This window comes from Carya illinoinensis, chromosome 2, assembly GCF_018687715.1.
Source record: "Carya illinoinensis cultivar Pawnee chromosome 2, C.illinoinensisPawnee_v1, whole genome shotgun sequence".
NCBI classification, from domain to species: domain Eukaryota; kingdom Viridiplantae; phylum Streptophyta; class Magnoliopsida; order Fagales; family Juglandaceae; genus Carya; species Carya illinoinensis.
This window is the reverse complement of record NC_056753.1, coordinates 15,873,192-15,893,024: the sequence shown is the minus strand read 5'-3', so window position 1 is coordinate 15,893,024 and position 19,833 is coordinate 15,873,192. Positions and strand designations below refer to the sequence as shown.

Here is a 19,833-nt window from a genome sequence, read left to right as displayed (position 1 = left end):
CTTGAAGAAGCTTCCTCCCCCACATGGCAGGCCATCCACTGCCCTTGGCTACACCCAATAATGTCTTGATGTGAAGGAGAAATCCACCTCATCATAGCCTTTACAAGCAGTCCTTGACCCTCACTATTATCTACTTTATGTCACATAGTCACCTCCAATCAAGTGTCATTTAAGCTCATACCTCCCCCCTCCAGAAGTCTAAAGTTGTGCAAGACATATTTCACTTCCTTTTATCACTTCTTCACCCAGTTCTTATAGAGAAACCCAAAAAAGCTTTCTAGGACAGATTTTTGAGTCTCTTTACGTGGAGATTTTCAACTCTTTGTAAGTGTTTTAGCATGATGAATCTTTCATAAAAGTTATTCTTATTTGAGTGTAGTTTCTGTGATATCTTATTCATCTCATTTAGTAGTCATTTGATTAGTCAAAAGTAATTTTAACCATAGAAAGGTCATTCTGGTCATAAAACAGGAGAGTATGTAATGTTTTGGAGTTTGTGACCAATCTAATGGACACATCTTGGTCTGAAAATTTAATGGAGTGTTTCTAGCATGTGTTTATGAATTTTTATTAAGGTTTTACTGCATGAATAAAGTTTTCGATGATAGGTTTCCTTAGATCTAAAAAATTGAAAACTGGAAGTGGAAAAACAATTTTTATTTTAAGAAAGTTTGAATATTTCTTGGTTTAATCTTACTCCAGAGGCTTTGATATTTTTATTTGATGATCCTAAGTCTCTTATTTGTATGTTAGGATGTTATTTTAAAGAAATTTAATTAGTTTCAATGATATGATTTTTCTATACAAGAGGATTTTGGTTAGGCCTAAGATTTGATTTTTTGGGTTAGATCCATATTTTATTGACTTTAGCCATGTGATTTTAAGTTTGATGGTTGGATCTTATTTAGGATAGATTTTTAAACCATGTGATATTTTTGTTTGAAGATCTTATTTTTTTAAGCCATAGATCAAGAGGTTGACTAAAGCTATTTAAGAAAAAAGTTTCTGTTTTTGGACAAAGTGTAAAACCAAAAATTTCAAGTGTTATTTTATGATTTTTGGTGACTTTTGTTTGATAATTTAAAGCATGGTTGATCTTAAGATGATGTTATGAATATGTTAGAAGTAAGATTTAATTTTTTAGAATTCTTGGAGATGTTTTGATTTAGGATCAAAGCTTGTAATTCAAGGGTTTGCTATTTGTTAAAAGGTTTAGATCTTTTTACAAAAATTTTGGTGTTGATGATTAGATTTTTTAAATAGATGTTTTAAGTATGATTTTAAACTTAGGATAGAAAGATTTTTGTTGCAAAGTTTTGGTTTAAGCATGAGTTTTGAAGTTGGAAGGAATTGCAACAAAAATAAGAGAAATGACTATAGTGTATTTTTCATAGTTGTAATTTGTTTTAAATTTTTTTGAGTTGATATTTAAATTTAAGACAAAATTTACATAAAGAATGTAAGTTTTGAAAATTTTTGGGGTTAGAATGTGTAATCCTTAAGTTATAGTAAAATAGTCATTTTCCCACAAGTAGATGGTAAAATAGTAATTTTTCTCTAAGTTAGCTTGTTTTCATGCTTCTAATTATTAGTGATTAAATTTCTATTTTTTTAGAATCACTATTTTCAGTTTCTCGTATTTTGCACTTTATTCTCGTAGAATGCGACGATCGAGGTAAGTTAGCGCTTAACTAACTATCAGTTTATTGTGTATGTGTGATGGGTAAAGAAACTACAATTTATGTATGTATGCTATCATATATGCAATGCCATGTCATGTCATTACATGTTTATCTGTTACACATGATTTATTCTGTCACGAATGATTATCTGTTACACAATCTATTCGGTCACATATTGCTATATGTTATAAGTATGTCATATTATATTATGTCATCTGTTACATGTATGCCATGTCACGTAATATTCATTGTTACATGTTATACCATGTTATGAAATGTTGTCTATTACATGTTATGTCATACTATTAAATGTTTCTATCTCAAGTAAGTCATGTCTCTCAAGTTACATTCAAGTCATGTTATATGATGTCAGGACTTCTATCCTTTCGTATTCTAATCACGTTTCGTCTTGAATACAATTGTGTATCTTGAGTAAGTTAAGTTTCAGTTATCAATTAATTTGTACTACGATCAAGGATGATATGTGCTGCTTGGTATTGCGATCAAGGCTATACGCTGCTGAGTACTAAGTGAATGAGTATAATCCGCCGTACTACAGAAAAATAATATGCATTGCTTGATACTACAGTCAAGACTATGTGCTGCCGAGTACTACGGTGAAGGAGTATAATATGCCGTACTAAAGAAGGATAATGCGTGCTGCCTGGTACTACAGTCAAAGCTGTGTGCTATCGAGTATTACGGTGAAGGACTATAATATGCTGTACTACAAAAGGATGATACGCACTGCCTAGTATTGAGGTCAAGGCTATGCGCTGCAGAGTACTACGGTGAAGGAGTATAATCTGCCATTATGTTAAGTTTAAGTTCATGTCAAGTTAAGTTTAAGTTCACATTCATGTTATGTTATGCTCACGATCACTTTATGTTTCAAGTTTACGTTCATGTCATGTTATGTTCGCGTTATGTTTTAAGTTCACGCTTATGTCATGTTATGCTCAAGTTTATGTTATGTTATATTCATGTTCACGTTATGTTTCAAGTTCACGTTTATGTTATGTTCAAGTTCATGTTCATGTTCACATTATGTCTCAAGTTCATGTTTGTGTTATGTTATGCTCACATTCATGTTATGTTTAAGATCATGTTTATGTTATGTATATTCATGTTTATACTATGTTTCAAGTCTATATTATGTTTCAAGTTCACGTTCATGTTATGTTTCTAGTCTATATTATGTTTTAAGTTCAAGTTCATGTCATATCAAATTAAGTTTAGTTCACGTTTTAGTTTTAAGTGATATCAGTTATGCCATGCTATATATCAACTTATGCTATGCTTACTTATAATTTTAATTATGCATTCATGTTTTTACTGTCATGCATGCATCATTAACCTATGTGGGGAGTTTCCTGTTAACTTGCTGAGATTTGTAATCAAATCTCATTGTGGTAGTCTCAACTATCATTTCTCCCAAATGGTCGATAATGTATCCGGATCAGAGCAAGGAGTGGACATGGGCTGACTAGAGAAGGTTGATTAGATGCCGTAGATGCGATTCAGAACTTGCAACTTCCATAGTTAGATTTTTGGATAGTACTCTGGCATCGTTAGTCGAGTTACTCGACAAACTAGCCTAATAGTATATTTTAGCAATGCAATTATGGAGCTTGGTCTCCATTGTTTTAAGATTACAATCTTTTGAGATCCGTACTATAATCGTTGATGTTTATTTTGTTAAATATGCATGGATTACGCTTTAACTATTTGAGATATTATAAGTTTGTTGCATAGCATTGTTAAAGAAAAAAATTATCTGCTACGAATATTATATAATACTATATGCATGTTAGGAACATTGCATCTTATATGTCATAAACAGGGGCGGGTAACCTTGTGTTGCACATCCTAACGCTTCAGATGTTTATCCGATCCCAAAGTAAATCTGGGGCTTCACATAAGATGAAGAATCTTTTGGCCTTGTACATGGGTTTTTCCTACCTTCAAAGGGAAAAGTTCTTACACTAACACATGAGATGTAATAGTGTGTACAGGCTAATGAAAAGTGATAACAATTTAACTGGATGTTATGGAGTTGTTTAGTCTTTATAAAGGATTGTAAAAGCTGTGAGAAATATTTATTTTTATGAAATGAAAACCTTTTTTTAAAAGAAATACTGCACCATGTAATGTTTTCAAAGGAATGAAATGTTTTGTGTAATGTACATATAGGAATGAAGAATGCATGAATAAAAACCTATGTTAGTATATATTTACAATATGAATTAATGCCTAGTGATAATGTTTTGTAAAAAGACTGTCAAATTTTCAAAGCAAGTTTTAGATTTCAAAAGCAGAATCTTCTATATCCTTGGAAGAAAATGATAAGTTTTAAAAATTTCAGTAATTGTCATCTCATTTTCTAAAACGATTTTTAAAGTCCTATTTTAAGGACAGGTGTTGCATGCAAGGCTTGAAAAAATGGTTTCATTCAAGCCGATTCTAGTTGATTTGAACTGATTCTTACTGATTCAAACTATATTTATTTTTAAGTTGTCTAACAATTGGATTTTTGTATTCATATTAACTTTTTTTGTTATTATATTAAATGAAAATCACAGAAAAATTGAAACACAAAATTTCTATGTCTTTATTTTTAGTTGAACAAAAAGATTAGGAGAAGAATGAGTATTTTGTATTAAATTTGTGGTTGTGCATAAAATACTATATTTGTCATGTGTTTATAACTTAATGGTCTTTATGTTCTTGGTATATGAGGCAAAAAATGTCTACAATTGATGTTAAATGCATTAATTACAAAATTTATATGTTATCATCTTTTATACATGATATTAAGAGAAATAATATTTGTAAGCATAAAGTTCATAAGAGCTACACACTCATTTTAAAAAGAATAATGCTACTATGTAATCTCATTTTGATTGCTTATGCATTAATTTTTTTTTTTTTTGCTTACTAATTAAGAAAATGACTATTAGTATATTAGTTTTTTATTTTTTATTTTTAAATGTTTAAACATATTTTAAAAATGTGGCACACCAAGTGGGGAAATTGAGGAGGCATAGTAGCACTACCCTTTTGAAAAAGTGTGTAGTCCACTATGACGCACTCAAACCTCGCTTAAGATTAGACAGAGACTGAAGTGTTGAGATATGTAACACAATGTCACATATCCCTTGTTTTATGACTGTTAACATGCAATGCACCTAGCATTTGTTTTAGCAATATGCAATAATCAGAACGAAATAATAAAAAGTAATAAAGGTTTAAACAATTTAATGTGATGACCCCAATCCCCGCTTTGGATATGCAACGCAAGACTACATACCCTTCGTACATGAGAGTTAAGATGCATGCTCCTAGAATGTTTCTAGCAGTATGTAATAAATTGTAGCGGAATAGGTCATCTCAGAAAATGTTTTATTAGAATAAAACTAATATCCTAACTTCATTCACAACTTTAAATCATACTTCTTAGAAATGGAGTATCAAGCTCCTTGTTACATCATAACAAGTTTTGTCTAAAAAGGCCATAACAAAGAAAATCATTAAGGCATCCTTTTAATCTTAGCTATCTTCAAGTAGATCATGACTGAATCTGTTTATTCTCTAAATCGAACACTTTCTTAGCCTTGATCATCCTTCTGATTTGCTACTCCTGGTCCTGTCACAACTTCTACCATTCTGGGTGGGGAATGGTAGTGAAAATCTCAGCAACTAAGCACATAGCATATAATGATTAATATAAGCATACAAGTGGCAAATCATGGAATGCATGCGTGCACATGTACTTGACACATGATGTGACTAAAGACTTGACTTACAGTTGACCTTTTTCAAAAAAACATGTAACGTAATTTCTTGACATTTTGGAAAAATATACTTTTGTCATCATTCATATCTTGGTTAATCACGTGATTCATATCATATCATATCACATGATTCCTATCAAGTGATCATTTTTATATCATTTTCGTATTATATCGTATGATTCATATCATGTAGGCACATTGCCTTGTTCTTATAACACATGTGGATACGTCACGGCTCCTCCATGCACCGCGTGTTCTTGCTAGTTACCACATCAACCATACCCCTTTGGTCGAAGTGACTACATCTTATCATAAACATTTTCTTTTACTACAGTTCGCTTACTTCACCTTCATCATATGACACCCACTAGCATTAGGTACAACCTTGCTCCGACATCCTTCCATAGGAACCATTCGAGGTCCATCGACTGTACTTTGTTAACCCATGGGTCTCCACTCGACTTTAAACACTCCAGAGTGGACATGGAGTCTGACTAGGACAATCCTTTATCCTAATATTTGGGGTTTGTGATAAAACTTTTCGACTCTTTTCCTTGAAAACACTTTTTAAAACACTTCTCCCAAATGCATATGACATGAGACTTATGACACATATTCTTATATTTCACATATGACACATGAAATGCCGTATATGAAATAACTAAGCATAACATGTTCCATTCATGCCATTATAACATAGAACACATGGGATATCAAAATACATACATGGAACTATGAAGTTAAGCCTTGGCCGAAACATATTGGTGCAAAAACATGAAGAATCATCACTTAATCATGCTCCAAACTTTAAACATATTGCTTAGAAATCAAATCATAACAAAGCAAAGCATGAAATCATAGCATTTGATTAAGATCCAAAACCTCTAAGTCATGGCATAGCCAAATCATCAAGTATCACAAATTAATACCATTGTTTTCCTTAAAATCGAAACATGTAAAGAACATTCTTGCCATTTCTATCATGAACCGAATCATACTAATCCTTCCATATTCGTATTCCAAGTTCATGTAAGAGTATTCAAGCAACAAACAAGAATAGCAATCAAAACAACAATAACAATAAAAGGATTTACACAAATATATGCAAGAATTAACCAATAACAAGTTGAGGGTATACTTAAAAAAATCCAATGATAATAATAGCAATAATCTGAAATTATAATGTAGCATATTATAAACCAAATACATCAAAACCCTAGATTCTGAAATGTGAGTGAATGTGAGTGCAAGTGTATTTTCAAAGTCTTTTCATTTAAACAAAAAACCCTAGGGCCGAAACATCTTGAAGTTCAAAACCCTAGTTTTCTTTCCATGTAAAACCAAAACACAAATCCCTCTAAAAACTCAAGTTCACACATTCAAAAGACCAAGAACATCTAGGGTTCCATCTTTCTTGAAGAGAAAACCCTAATTTCTAGAGTGAGAGCATGTGGTTGTGTGAGAAAACCAAAAACCAAAAACGAAGAAGCGGTTGCCTTCTCTTTGGCCGTGCATGTACAACATGAGAAAGTGAAAAAGACCTTACCTCCAAGTGTTGAACTCCTACTTGAAATATGGAGGATGGTTTCTTGGTGATATACGAAAATGGTGATGTTTGTGGAAGTGTTTGGCTAGTGAGAAAATGTGAAAAAGTAGAAACTTAAGAGAGAAATGGTGATGGTCGAATGGTAGTAAGAGAAATCTGAAAAGTTTGTACAAAAAGGCCCTCTTCAATTCGGTTATGTCCTTACATAGTAGCTTCCTTCCTTCCTTCTTTGAAAAGCCAAGAGTTATTTGCATGGATGCCACTTGGCAAAAAGACTCTTTCTCTTTCATATAGTGGGGTTGCATGGGAAATCCAAAAAGTTACCTTTGTGGGTGGCCTGTGACTCCTCATCCCAATTGAACCTCTCTTGTTTCATTTTTTATCTTTGCCCTTCATCACTTGTCTAGGTACATTGTACTTGGTGGCATAAAGGTAAAAGTCCAAAACCCTAATCTTTCTTGAAACCTTACTAGTATGCATGGTTGCTATGTGGCAAAAAGGATGTGTGTGTGTCTTGAGCTTGCTGAAAACCCAAGGTCACCTCAAGTGTCCTTTTGCCTTGCCAAGGTGTTGCTAAAGGTTTTTTTTCATGCTTGACAAGTGTCACTAAAGAAATGGGGCCATGCATGTGGGCATGTAAACCCTAATCCGAAACTCCCTCTCCCTTTTACTTCTCCCACTCACTTCTTCTAGAATCCTTATGCATGTTGGACAAGTGTCTCACCTTGCATTTTTTCTAGGTTCCAAAAGATGAATTGTCTTTTAAAAAGATCAAAAAAATCCTTCCCAAAGCCAAGTGGCACCTCCTCCTTATCCAATGGGTTAACTTGGGCGGGCATTCCAAGGCCAAAATTTTTAAGGGCAGAATTCCATGGGCCTAAATCTTCTATTTTCCTCTTGTGAACTCTTTGACTTAGCACTCCAAGATCCAATCCAACAAATAAAAATAGAAAATGGCTCAAAAAAATCCTCACATACTTAGCCAAATAATCATAAACAAATTATATCCAAAAGAAATACGAACGTTGTCTTTTTTAAAAAATTTGGGATGTCACACTTAATAGGGTACCAATACAACAACTATAATCCCAAAATGGTATAGTGTTTGAAACTCCCATACGAAATAGGGTCTGAAACCTTGAACCTTTCAAATACCATTCATTACATCATATCAATGGTTTCAAAACTTAAAAGCCTTTTTTTTTTCCCCATAATTTTTTGGATATCCTAAAAAACCTCAAAACTTCACAAATAAACTTTTCAGCTACATCGAGCCGCTTTACTAGTGAAGGGTCCGCAAATCTCTCGACACTCTTAAGGGCTTCCTTAGCTACTGGGGCTCATTATGCTTGCATTTCCACATCTTGCTTACTATCTTCTAACCCTATTACAACTTTTTCCATTTTCAGGAGGAGAGGGGATCGTAGTGGAAACTTACATTAAGATTTCAAGAAATTTTAGCAAATTAAACAAAAAACATACATAGTTTTTTTTTTTAATTTTTTTTAAGAAGAGGAAAAAAACATACATAGAGTTAAAATAAGCATATATAAGGTAAACATAAATATGAATGCATTTGCATATACGTGCAAATTTTGTCAGGATACATTTTTGTCCCATCTAGATTCATTTTTCAAAAACACTGAAACTTGTAACCATGTAACAATGTAACATTTAATTTTAATCACTTATATATTTATTCCATATAATAATGTATGGACACCTCATGGCTATCCTTATGAACCATAATGGTTCCCTACTAGTTACTGCATCACATTATCTGCCCTTTGATTGGGTGTGAGTACGTCATATATAGAGATGCTTAGGTAGATCATAATGCTTTTACAATGAGCTTAGAATATGATACGGTAGTTCGAATTTGTCTCACTATATTTACAATGTGTTGTACCCATTAGCATTAGGCACTGCTACTTTGTTCCGGAACCCCAAATCCATTCAAAATCCATTGATTGTACATCATCAACTTAGGGGTTACCACTCTAATTTAATCACTTCAGAGCGAACATGTGAATTCCACTAGGATACTCCCCTCCTAGCATTGGGGTCGTGTCAAGACGTTTTCTTTTAATGCACAACTTGAAAACATTTGGCATGCGACTTTTCCTGTGACTCGTAAACTTTTCTTGTAAACATGGCGTGTACTTATAATCAATATGTGATGAATGAAACATGAGAACAGCTTGAAACAATTAGAACTTTTGGATACATATACATAAGCATAACTCATGATGATTCAACATGTCGTGTAACACTACATACTATGGACGAGCATGTCATTTACACTAAAAATCCAGCAAGCATAAATTGGACATATCATGAAAGATTAATCATACAATTGCAAATATCGATCATATACCATGCGATATTTGAGAGTTAAACAATTCATCAAACAATACAAGTAACATGGATGTAAGGTTTAAACAAAGACATAAATATATTATCCAACAGTAAGTTAAAGGCTAACTTACAAAGTTTTGACTGAAAAGAATACCAACGATCAAGTAAGCAAAAAGTGTATGCGCTAAATATTATATTCTTGAAAATCAAAATGCTAAACCCCATACATGTGATCCTTGCACTAAGAGATCTGAAACATCTAACCCTAATCAATTCTAGGGACATCCAACAATCTACATTTCCTCTCTTATTCCTTGCCTTTGTATTTCATTTCACATTCATATATATATATATACATACGATAATAAACCCTAGGATTGAATAACATTAAACCCTTCCATCATTTGGGCGAAACCCTAGTGGTCGAGTGTGTGTCTGACAAGTTGTGTAGTGCATTAGCAAAACCCTAATGGCCAAATGTGTAACAAGTCAAACTTGTGTGTGAAGCCCTACGGGTTGAATGTACTAGGAGTGTATAGGACACTCTAGATCGTGCTTCTTCACCTGGTGACTTGATGAGAAATGCTTTATGAAACCCTAATGATGGCCGAACATCTCTCAAGCATTCATAGGGTTCTTCCTGATTCAGTTTGCCATTACAGGTTTAGGTTCTAGGAAACCTTAGAGGCAAGACCATACACAACTTGATTTCAAGCATGGTCTAACCTCCCATGGCCTAAAACCACACTTTTGTTCCGTTCCTCAAGCTTTCTTCAATACACAAACAATATTCTCTTCACAAAATTGAGACCTATAGACTTTCACTTACTTTATGTTTTCATGATTTAGACTAGAGAAAGAGTAAATCTTGAGCTTTCTTACAGAGCTATGATCTCCTAGGTAGGCATTTTTTGAATCCTTCCGTTGAGTATGCATGGATGGTTGCTTGGATGAAAGAAGGGTGGTGAGGTTCTCCTTTAGGAGTTGACGAAAATAGGAAAGAAAAAAACATAATTGAACCACAATGACCATTCGGTTTCCTTCCTTTAGCGGGATCCCGTCAGCCATTAATGGTGGGTTTAAATACTTGCCATGATTTCACTTATTTCTCTCTCCTATCATTATTCAGTTGTAGAATCTGAAAAGTCCACAAATTTTCTTCCATGCATGGGGGCCAAGTGGCACCCTTTTCTTGCCCTAACCGAAACCTCTTCTTCTTCCTCCCATTATTGCTTCTCTTGAAAACTTAAGGGACTCATTTGTATGAAGGAGAAGTGGTGCCTCCTTGCTATGGCCAAAATCCTCAATCCCCTTCATAATTAAATCCTTCTTGAAACCCTAAAGATCTCATGTATGCTTGCCAATTGGCATAGGCTTCATGAAATTCTGAAACTCTCTCCTCCTCTTCCTCATTACTACCTTTCTAGAGACCCTAAAATCCTCTTGCATGCTTGCCAAGCGGCATGTACCTCTTTAAATCCAAATATCTCTATTCATCTCCCTCATGATTGCCTTTCTAGAGACCTTAAAATCCTCATGCATGCTTGCCAAGTGGCGACATGGAAGATGGCGGCCATGAGGTTTGTGTGTACCTTGGAAAACCGAAACCCTAATGTGTATCTTTTTATGATTGCTCTTCTTTGGGAACCAAAAGGTCCTCTTGCATGTGTGCCAAATGGCACCAACCAAATTTCTCTCATGCCATCTACGGGATATTTTTCTCTTGGAACCCCTAGAGTCTCCTTTACCTATGGCGCAATGCCTATGCTAACCAAGCACTAATGAACTTTCATCATGCCATGTGCCCTTCTCTCCTAGGGCCAAAAATCATGGGGGTCTAAATTAGCTTAATGGGCTTGGGCGGTCATCCATAAAATGAAGTAACAAGCTTTTATCCACAAAAACTTAACTAATGGGCCTCGAGTTCAATGTTTCCTCCAAACTACTTAGGCCCAAAGATGACTTAGTAAACCTCTAAGTCCTATCTAAAAATTGAGGTGTTACATCCACCATTAAAAACTTAAACTTTTTTCATGGGTCCCATATTTATTAGTTTTTTTTTAAATGTGTACAATGCTTGTACAACTCATGATTGTATATAGTATTACTTTGATATTAAAACTTGAATTCTATTCTATATGATTTTTCATACTTTTTTTAATCAACCTTTAAACAACCGGTTTAAAATTTTTCAGGAATCACCCGATTTATTGAATCGGTCTCTACTCAATTCCGAACCCAAGTCCAATTATTCAAGCCTTGGTTACATGTCGGGTTGATATTGGATGGTAGTGTAACATGGGCGAAACCACTACATATGGTTTGAAGGAAAAATTTCATGGACAATCTTAGAAAGAGGTGTACTATAATGGTGAAGTGATTTTATTTTTGCAAGAACGAAGAAACCATTGACCATCATTTGTTGTTATATGATGTAGCTAGCTTTGTGGGCATCAATGTTTCATCCGTTAACATGCATCGATCATGTCTCAGTGGGCATGACATGAAATGTAAGACAACGCAACATAGAATTTTGAGTGAAAGAACACAACTCTCAACGTTTCTAAAATAATAGAGGATGGTGTTAGAGTTAAAAGCTATCATACTCAACACCCTATATGTGTCGATGAAGGCTCACGGCAATTTTCATTTTCCTAATTACATAGAAAAGTAATGATACACACACAATACTCTTCACAACACATGAAGTAAAATGAGTATTTTTATAAAGTGGAGTTACTTTTATATATATGGTATTTTACTATAATACCCCTCATTTTAAAATATGATTATGAAATATGTTGTGAAAATTAATGTGTGTTGAATTATCATTTTTCTTTACATAAAATTAGCACCGGGAGGCCACTACTATGTACTTTGCTTTAAAGTGGTAACTTTAATATATAATTACATGACTCACAACCTCAATGTTAAAGGAGATCTAATAATGAATCTAATAACGAACTCATCATCATCATCATCAGATCACTTGTTGTTTCTCCCAAAAAATAAAGGAAAAAAAAAAAAAATCCATTTCCATTACCTTCCAGATGAAAACCATCTAATATTCTCGAATCAAAGATGAATGGTTTTTGCAAACATTTGACCTTCCTGTCTGTTGTTCATTGTTTTGAGGAGGATATTTAAGGTAGCTCAATACTTGCGTACGTAGCTAAGTGATTACACAAGCTTTAGTTCCCTAGATTTTTCCTTGAACATTTTGAGGCTTAGTGCATTTAAAAACGCTCTAGAATATTGCCGAGAAGCCATTTTCCAGTCCATCCCTGTTTTCATCATTGCCTTAAATTCATCATAGCTGATTCTACCATCCTGTGAATATAAACATAATAATTAGTTGAAAATAGAAGGCCAGGAAGTGACAATATTGTGTTGTAAAGTATATGTTTCTTTGAATTACCTTATCCAAGTCGACATCGAACATGATGTCTTGGATGACCTTATCATTGTTAGGGCCAAGGTTATCCTCTAGCATACTCTCTCTTAGTTCATCAAACTCAATATACCCATTCTGATTCTTGTCAAAGAATGTAAAAGCTTGAAAAAGAGTCTCGTCACTGCCAATCCTTTTCAAGTGAATAGACAATGTTATAAATTCCTCACAGTCTATTGTGCCACTTCCATCAACATCCGCCTTCAGAAGGAGAGTAAACAGGAGTACTTTCAAATTTTGAGGATAATATCAATAAGAAGAAACAATAAAACCATTGGCTACCTAGAAAAGCAATTCACTTAATTAAAGCCAAACTCTGTAATTGAACAACATCAAGAGTACTGTGTGGAAGACAGCATTGAAGCTCAATGTTAAATCAAATGATCAATATACAAGACGTACATGTTGCATGTTCTAGTTTTTACGAACCCACTTGGTTTTATATGTCAAATATGAATCCTAGCTATGTTCTTTGAAGCAAGGTAATGAAAATGTTCACATTGCTCTAATAAAGTCTAGAAATGCAAATGCCCAACCTACAAACATCTATATATCATGCTCCACTAGTTGGCCGATATGCGAAACATTTAGACTAAATATAACTAGCATCTAGGAAGTTTTGGGCTTACACTGAAGGGTTAAGGGACATTAATTTGTAGTTCTTAATTCTCCAAGGCACTAAGGGTGGATGCTTTCTTGAGTAATCAAGAAGTGGTTGTGGTTTTGATGGCATGTTGTGTACGTAATGACTAATTAACGACGTAAGAAACTCACAGCGTTCATCAACATCTGGACATCAGGATCAGGAACTGGGTGTCCAATATTATTGAGGCCCTCTTTGAGCTCCTCAAATGACAAGTTTCCATTTTTGTCAGTGTCCATCATATTAAACATCCGTCTGATCCCATTGACTTGCTCATCTGGCAAGTTGCCTGCTACCACCTGAAGTGGTGAAAGAAGTAAGTTAATAGGAATTCAGGAACGCTAGCTGCCTTAACACGCTAAGATCATGAACAAAAGTAAAGATGTCAAAAGAACTTACTCTAAGAGCTTTCTTCTTGAATTTATTCATCAAGCAGAACTGCTTGATCTTTATTCTGACATTTTCTCCCAAAGAAACATTACGAACATGATTTTTGTTTTTAATCCAAGTATGTTCTTCATCATCATGTACATAACAAAAAAAAACCAGGACAATGATTAGTTCATTTCTTATAATATTACTCAAATTCTATTGTATATTTAAAGTACGAGTATGCACATGACAAATGCTAGAAAAGCAAGCAGACATTCTGTATTAATAATGGTCAAAGGAGCATTAATTATCAATGAATACCTTGAAACTCATTCAGAAAACAAGATCAAGATTTATGATCAATTAAGAAGCTCAAAGAAGCTCCTTCCAGCCAAAGCATACACTTTACAGCCATCATCAAAATCTTGGTAGGAAAAAAAAAAAACCCTCAATCATTTTTCTTCATTAATATCATCAATTGGAATTATGCTATTTGTATTTATTGGCAATGTTGGAGTGGGAATTCACTATAAATAGACACTATATTGAAATGTTTCCACGTATATATGTGAGATCTTTCCATTTAGTGAGTCGTGCACGCACGCACAGAGAAATATGACTCTTTTATGTATGCAACAAACCAACCTCTGACTTCCAATAACTAGGTCATGACTGTAGTAACAAGAATAATATTTGTGGGCAAGATCTTTTCAAAATTTTCTCCCGCATAGATATGGAAAGAATGATAACTTATAAAGTGAAACAAATTTGTTGAAAACTTTGGAGCCCATTGATATGGATATCTCACTCAAGTACTAAAATTGCAAAAATACATGGCTCACAGGTGATCAGAGGTCAAACCAAACTGGCCATTGGAGTTTGGTTTGAGTCAGATTATGCATTTACATCCCATTAATTTAGAGGATTACTGGTAAAGACCAGACACTGAAGACTTTCTGGGGTTGCAATATTATTTCCTTGTGTCAAGCAAGCATGCAATCTAATTAAGTTAAAAGAACACAGCTGATATTTGCATGCATAGGTAAATATAGGTACATACCAAGGACTTCTTGGACTGTCATCCGACTGTAAGGATTTGGGTTGAGCATTCCCTTCACTAGATCCTTTGCTTCCTCAGAAATCTTTGGCCAGGGATCCCTCTCAAGATCTATACTGTTACCCTGAACAATGGCCCGTGCAATTCCTTCCTCAGATTCTGTGCTAGTTATAAACCCCGTGTTAGGATATATAAACTCTAAGAAATTATAGATTTTTCGGAACGCATGCAATTTGAAAGGAACATACCTGCCCAGAAGGGAGGAACTCCACATAGTAAGATATAAAGGATAACGCCTGCACTCCACACATCAACTTCTGGTCCATAATTTCGTCTTAAGACTTCTGGAGCCATGTAATATGGGCTTCCAACAATTTCACTGAATCGCTGACCTATATAAATATAGTGAAGATCATAGTTGAAGACACGAACCAAGTATACACAAAAGCTATATATTAAAAGACATTCTATCGAGAAACACTAAGAATCATACCAGTTTCATAGAATATGGAAAGGCCAAAATCAATTGCCTTTAACCGAGCAGTTTCACTTTCATCGATGAATAAGAAATTCTCAGGTTTGAGATCCCTATGTATAACTCCATGCTCATGGCATACCTATAACAAGAAGAAAAACCCCACTTAAACAATGAGACATAAAAGTACATAAACATCATTAGTCTCTTTATCTTCTTTCTAATACTCAGAGGTTTAACGGCTTTTTCTTTCTCACATTTTCCAAGATACCAGCCAAACACAGATTCATTAGAGAACTAAATTAAGGTAAAATGATATGGAAATGATCAGCCCGACTAACGGTCGCTTTGATCCGTTACAGATCAGCTGGAAAGCATCCCTTTATATTATGATGATAGGGTTGGGGGTTGGATGGAAATCGACTGACTACGGACATATTCTTATCCTTTTCATTCAGAATTCAGTAACTTTTATGAAAAGAAATGTTTTTACCTTGCAAACATCAATAATGGTCTTGATAACTGTGGCTGCAGCGCGCTCCGTGTAATGCCCTCGCGTCACGATCCTATCGAAGAGCTCACCGCCCTCGCAGAGTTCCATGACGAGATAAACCGCATCCATGTCTTCGTAAGCCTCCTTGAAGCTCACAATATTCGGGTGCTTAGGCAAATGCCGCATGATGTCGACCTCGCGGCGCACGTCCTCGACGTCAATATCTGTCCGGAGCTTGCACTTGGATATGATCTTGCAAGCCAAGGCCTCGCCTGTTTGGAGGTCAAAGCATTTGTGGGTGACCCCAAACTCACCGCGCCCGAGTTCTTTCCCGAGCTTGTATTTCTTGAAGATGTCATCGCCGGAAGGGTTGTTGACGACCGAAAGGAGGAGGGAGGGCGGCGGACATTGCTGGCGAGGCGAGTCGAGGTTGTCGTTGGAGATGGGTTTCAAGCCCCTGTTGTTCCTTTGCCAGAGACCCGCTTTCGCCGGCACTGACGCGCAGCTCCCCATTAATGTTGTGGTTTATCTGTTTTGGGATCGATCCTTTTTATCTTTTGAAAAACAGTTAATGGAGGTAGTTGAATTCGTCCCGCCGTTTTATAAGGGCCGTTTGAAAGTCGTTTACGTACGTTTGTTTACGTGTCTGTTTGGGATTCTGGGAGTTTCGTAGTTTGGGCATAAACGGCGTTTATTTATGGACGTGTAGGCTTAGCTGTCTCCGTGCATGGGTCTCACGGTGTAAAAATATGGGAATGAGGTGTCTCATGGCTGTGGGAGTTCTAAACATGGGGTGTCTTTCTTTTCTAAATTATTGCTAAACCTAACAACCACGTCCTCTCTTTTATTATTTATTTGGATTAAATGCAAAATTAGTCATTGTGGTTTCATTTTGTGCAAAAAGCTTCTAATTTTTCTCATTTTCATTAATTGTTACATATTATATATTGTGTAATATTAGATATACTTAAACTACAAGAAAAATAAATTTTTGTCATCAATTTATTGTAACGAAAAGACTATTTACAACTAATTTTCTTGCAGGATATCCAAATTTCACGTACTTTATTTGAAAAAAAAAAGATCTGTAATTTGAAAAAGAATTTTTTCATGTAAATATCAGATTTATCTACTTATTTCAAAGGAGTACGCGTAGCTTATATACTGTACACGTACTATAAGAAAAATGGATTTTTGTGACTAATTTATTGCAATGAAAAGATTATTCACAACCATAGTCTTTTCGTTGCAATAAATTGATCACAAAAATCTATTTTTCTTGTAGCATATAAAACTACAAATGTAATTTCTTTTGTCTAACCGACACAAAAATATTTTGTTGACATTTGTTAATTACCCAACATTCAGTTTTTTTTTTTTTGTTCCTCGAAAGGTATTGATCAACATTCAGTTGAAAATTTTGTTTGAACATAAATGGTTTTTTTGACCATTGAGTTTAGTCATGAAATCACTGTACGTTCTAACATATAAAAGTTCTAGGGTTTGGACGTTATAGTACATCAAAAGTTAGAAAGACATATATATGTTCAAACATACTAAACAATTGAAAGTGAATCAGTTACTACTAAGTACGTTCCAACATAAACATTGTAAACATTTGAATGCTAATCAAGTTATGTTCAAATGGAAAATATTAGAACAAGCACACATGATGATTGTAGTCAACTTTCAATTGGCCGGCCAGTTCATCCATCAGGATTCTTTTAAGGCCTGGTTTGGATAGAGGTTGAGATTCTTCCATCTGATTCCATTTCATCTCATGGTCTCATCTAACATCATCTCAATATCTAAACATTATAAATACAAATACTCTTCAATTTCAAATAATCTTCAACTTTTTCATTTAATTATTATCTAATTAATTATTACAACTTTATCAAACTTCTTAATAAAACATAAAAACTAATTCAACTTTTTAAATTCAAAAAATAAAAATTATATTAAAAAATTATATTCTATATTTTAACTTTAAATATTTTTATTCAAATTTTCCTCTCTCGTTTTCTAAAATGTTATAAAACATTTTAACTCAAAGCATTTCTAACTCACCTCGTCTCAACTCAAATATTTTATTACTATTTACAAACCATCTCAACTTATTTAATCTCAACTCATTATCTAAACCATGCATATCTCCTGATGAAATTAAATCATTATTGTGGCAGTACTTGATCAATCAACAATAAAAAAAAAAAGTAAAAAAATAAAACTCAATAAATATATATATTTAAAAACGACTAAAAAAGATATGATAAACTTATAAATTTCACATATAAAAAATTAAAAATAAAAACCTGTAAAAAGTTAGAAAACTACTAAAACGTTTTTCAAATATAAAAATTAAATAAATTTATAAAATACAAAAAATATAAATAAGAAATACGGAAATTTTTAAAAATATGAATTAAAATTTTGAAAAAAATAAAAAATAAATTCAATAAGATAAAAGTGAACTAAAAGAGATTTTCAAAAATAGAATCCAAAAAACATTTTTGCAAATAAATTGTGTGAGGACTATGCCGAATCAAGGGAAGGAATCACCTCACACAGAAATATTACTAGTGACAAGGAGGTAGTTGATCGAGAAATGTGTAGTCGTTGTGGAAGTAAGGTAAATAGCATGTTGTAAAGAGCCTGGCAGATGTGGGACAACACAAGGCTATGAAGGAAGGTTCGCCTTACACCAAATGAGTAAAGGACGTGTTGACCATACAAAAGGTGAGCAACGGGCGAGAACAAGCTTGTTGCAAAGCTAGGAGCACTCTGAAATATCACAAAGGAGCTAAGAGGGCAACAAGTGTCGTACCTAAGGCCCATGTTCCATCAAAAAAGTAACAATAGGAGTATGCCTGGGGAAGAAGACTGTGGACCTGCAAGCCATATTGTCTGACTTTAGAAGTATGGCCTAATGCCACGTGGGAGACTCTTAAAAAGGGAAGGACTACACGTTTGGTCCAAGGCAAGCTATAGAGATGTGCATGCCTTGCCCTATTAGTCACTCGGTCTTTACTGTTTTTAAAGTCTAGAGGACAAATAGACAATTGAGATCAAAGGTCTCTCATCCAAGCAAGACAGAGGTCAAAGAAAATGTCAAGATTTGTCATGAATGTAACTGGCAATTCTGGTGTATAAAAGTATTCGACAATAGATATCATCTCATTTTTAAGATTGTAAAGTCTTTCTCTTTTCTTTCTTCTTCTATTCAAAGACTTAGAGGATGTAGAAGGTTCAGGGTCTTCATCAACTAAGGAATTGAAACTACTGGTGCAACCGTATTATTAGAAATACAGGTCACGTACGTTTACTCCTACGACGATACTAGAAATGCGGGTTAATTTTTATGGGTATGTTTGAGACTTCATATTATAATACTTGTCTTACTATATTTATTGGTTACTTTAATGTTGTGATTCTAAGACGATATGATTTAAAGTGATGTGCTTTTAGTGTGCTTTGTAGTCATGGGATCGGGTTGAGCATTACTAATACCATTCCTAGGGGCACGTAACCACTAGTTTCATAAGGGTGAAGGTATTCCCTATGATTATTAGGGTGGAGAGTTTCCGTATGGTTTCACATGATATTGCAGGTAGAGAGAGAGAGAGAGAGAGAGAGTCCCTCTATTGATTAGGTGGAGTGTTCTCCATAATGATTTGGTGGAGGTGCTCCATGTGTTGATCGGGTGGAGAGATTCCTCGCATTGAATAGTTGAAGTGATTCCATGTTGGAGAAGGAATATGGACATGCAGACCATATCGTCTAACCTTAGAAGTATGGCCTAACGTGTAACGACCTGATCCAATGTTATTACGGATGTAATATGGATGATTTTATTGGGCTTAAATTAGGTTTAATGAGCGATATTGGATTTAAGCCAATATTTTATGAACCAAGTGTCTCTAATTGATTAGAAATTGGCCCAAGAAATTTTTATAAAAGCC

General features: G+C 34.4%; 1 protein-coding gene and 1 long non-coding RNA gene across 2 annotated transcripts; both read right to left on the bottom strand.

Moving 5' to 3' along the window:
• Positions 1–5,063: 5,063 nt before the first annotated feature.
• Positions 5,064–7,205, bottom strand: LOC122294479. The gene is made up of 2 exons (XR_006237638.1): positions 7,023–7,205; positions 5,064–5,348 (listed from the first exon to the last, which is right to left on the bottom strand). It is a non-coding gene; the product is annotated as an uncharacterized LOC122294479 (long non-coding RNA).
• A 5,167-nt stretch (positions 7,206–12,372) lies between these two features.
• On the bottom strand, positions 12,373–16,413 carry LOC122294470 (calcium-dependent protein kinase 24-like). The gene is made up of 8 exons (XM_043103239.1): positions 15,872–16,413; positions 15,397–15,520; positions 15,152–15,295; positions 14,907–15,062; positions 13,874–13,989; positions 13,606–13,773; positions 12,799–13,032; positions 12,373–12,710 (listed from the first exon to the last, which is right to left on the bottom strand). The coding sequence occupies exons 1-8, from the start codon at positions 16,382–16,384 to the stop codon at positions 12,561–12,563; spliced, it is 1,605 nt and encodes a 534-aa protein (XP_042959173.1). The 5' UTR covers positions 16,385–16,413; the 3' UTR covers positions 12,373–12,560.
• Between the last annotated feature and the right edge of the window lie 3,420 nt (positions 16,414–19,833).

What these genes read in the sequence shown, in the direction of transcription:
- LOC122294470 (XM_043103239.1), bottom strand. Translation starts at nt 16,384, where the DNA reads ATGGGGAGCTGCGCGTCAGTGCCGGCGAAAGCGGGTCTCTGGCAAAGG. An exon ending in AGTTCCTCCCTTCTGGGCAG is followed by an intron (nt 15,063 to 15,151) that starts GTATGTTCCTTT and finishes TAACTAGCACAG; the next exon opens with AATCTGAGGAAGGAATTGCA. An exon ending in TCCAGATGTTGATGAACGCT is followed by an intron (nt 13,033 to 13,605) that starts GTGAGTTTCTTA and finishes CTCCTTCTGAAG; the next exon opens with GCGGATGTTGATGGAAGTGG.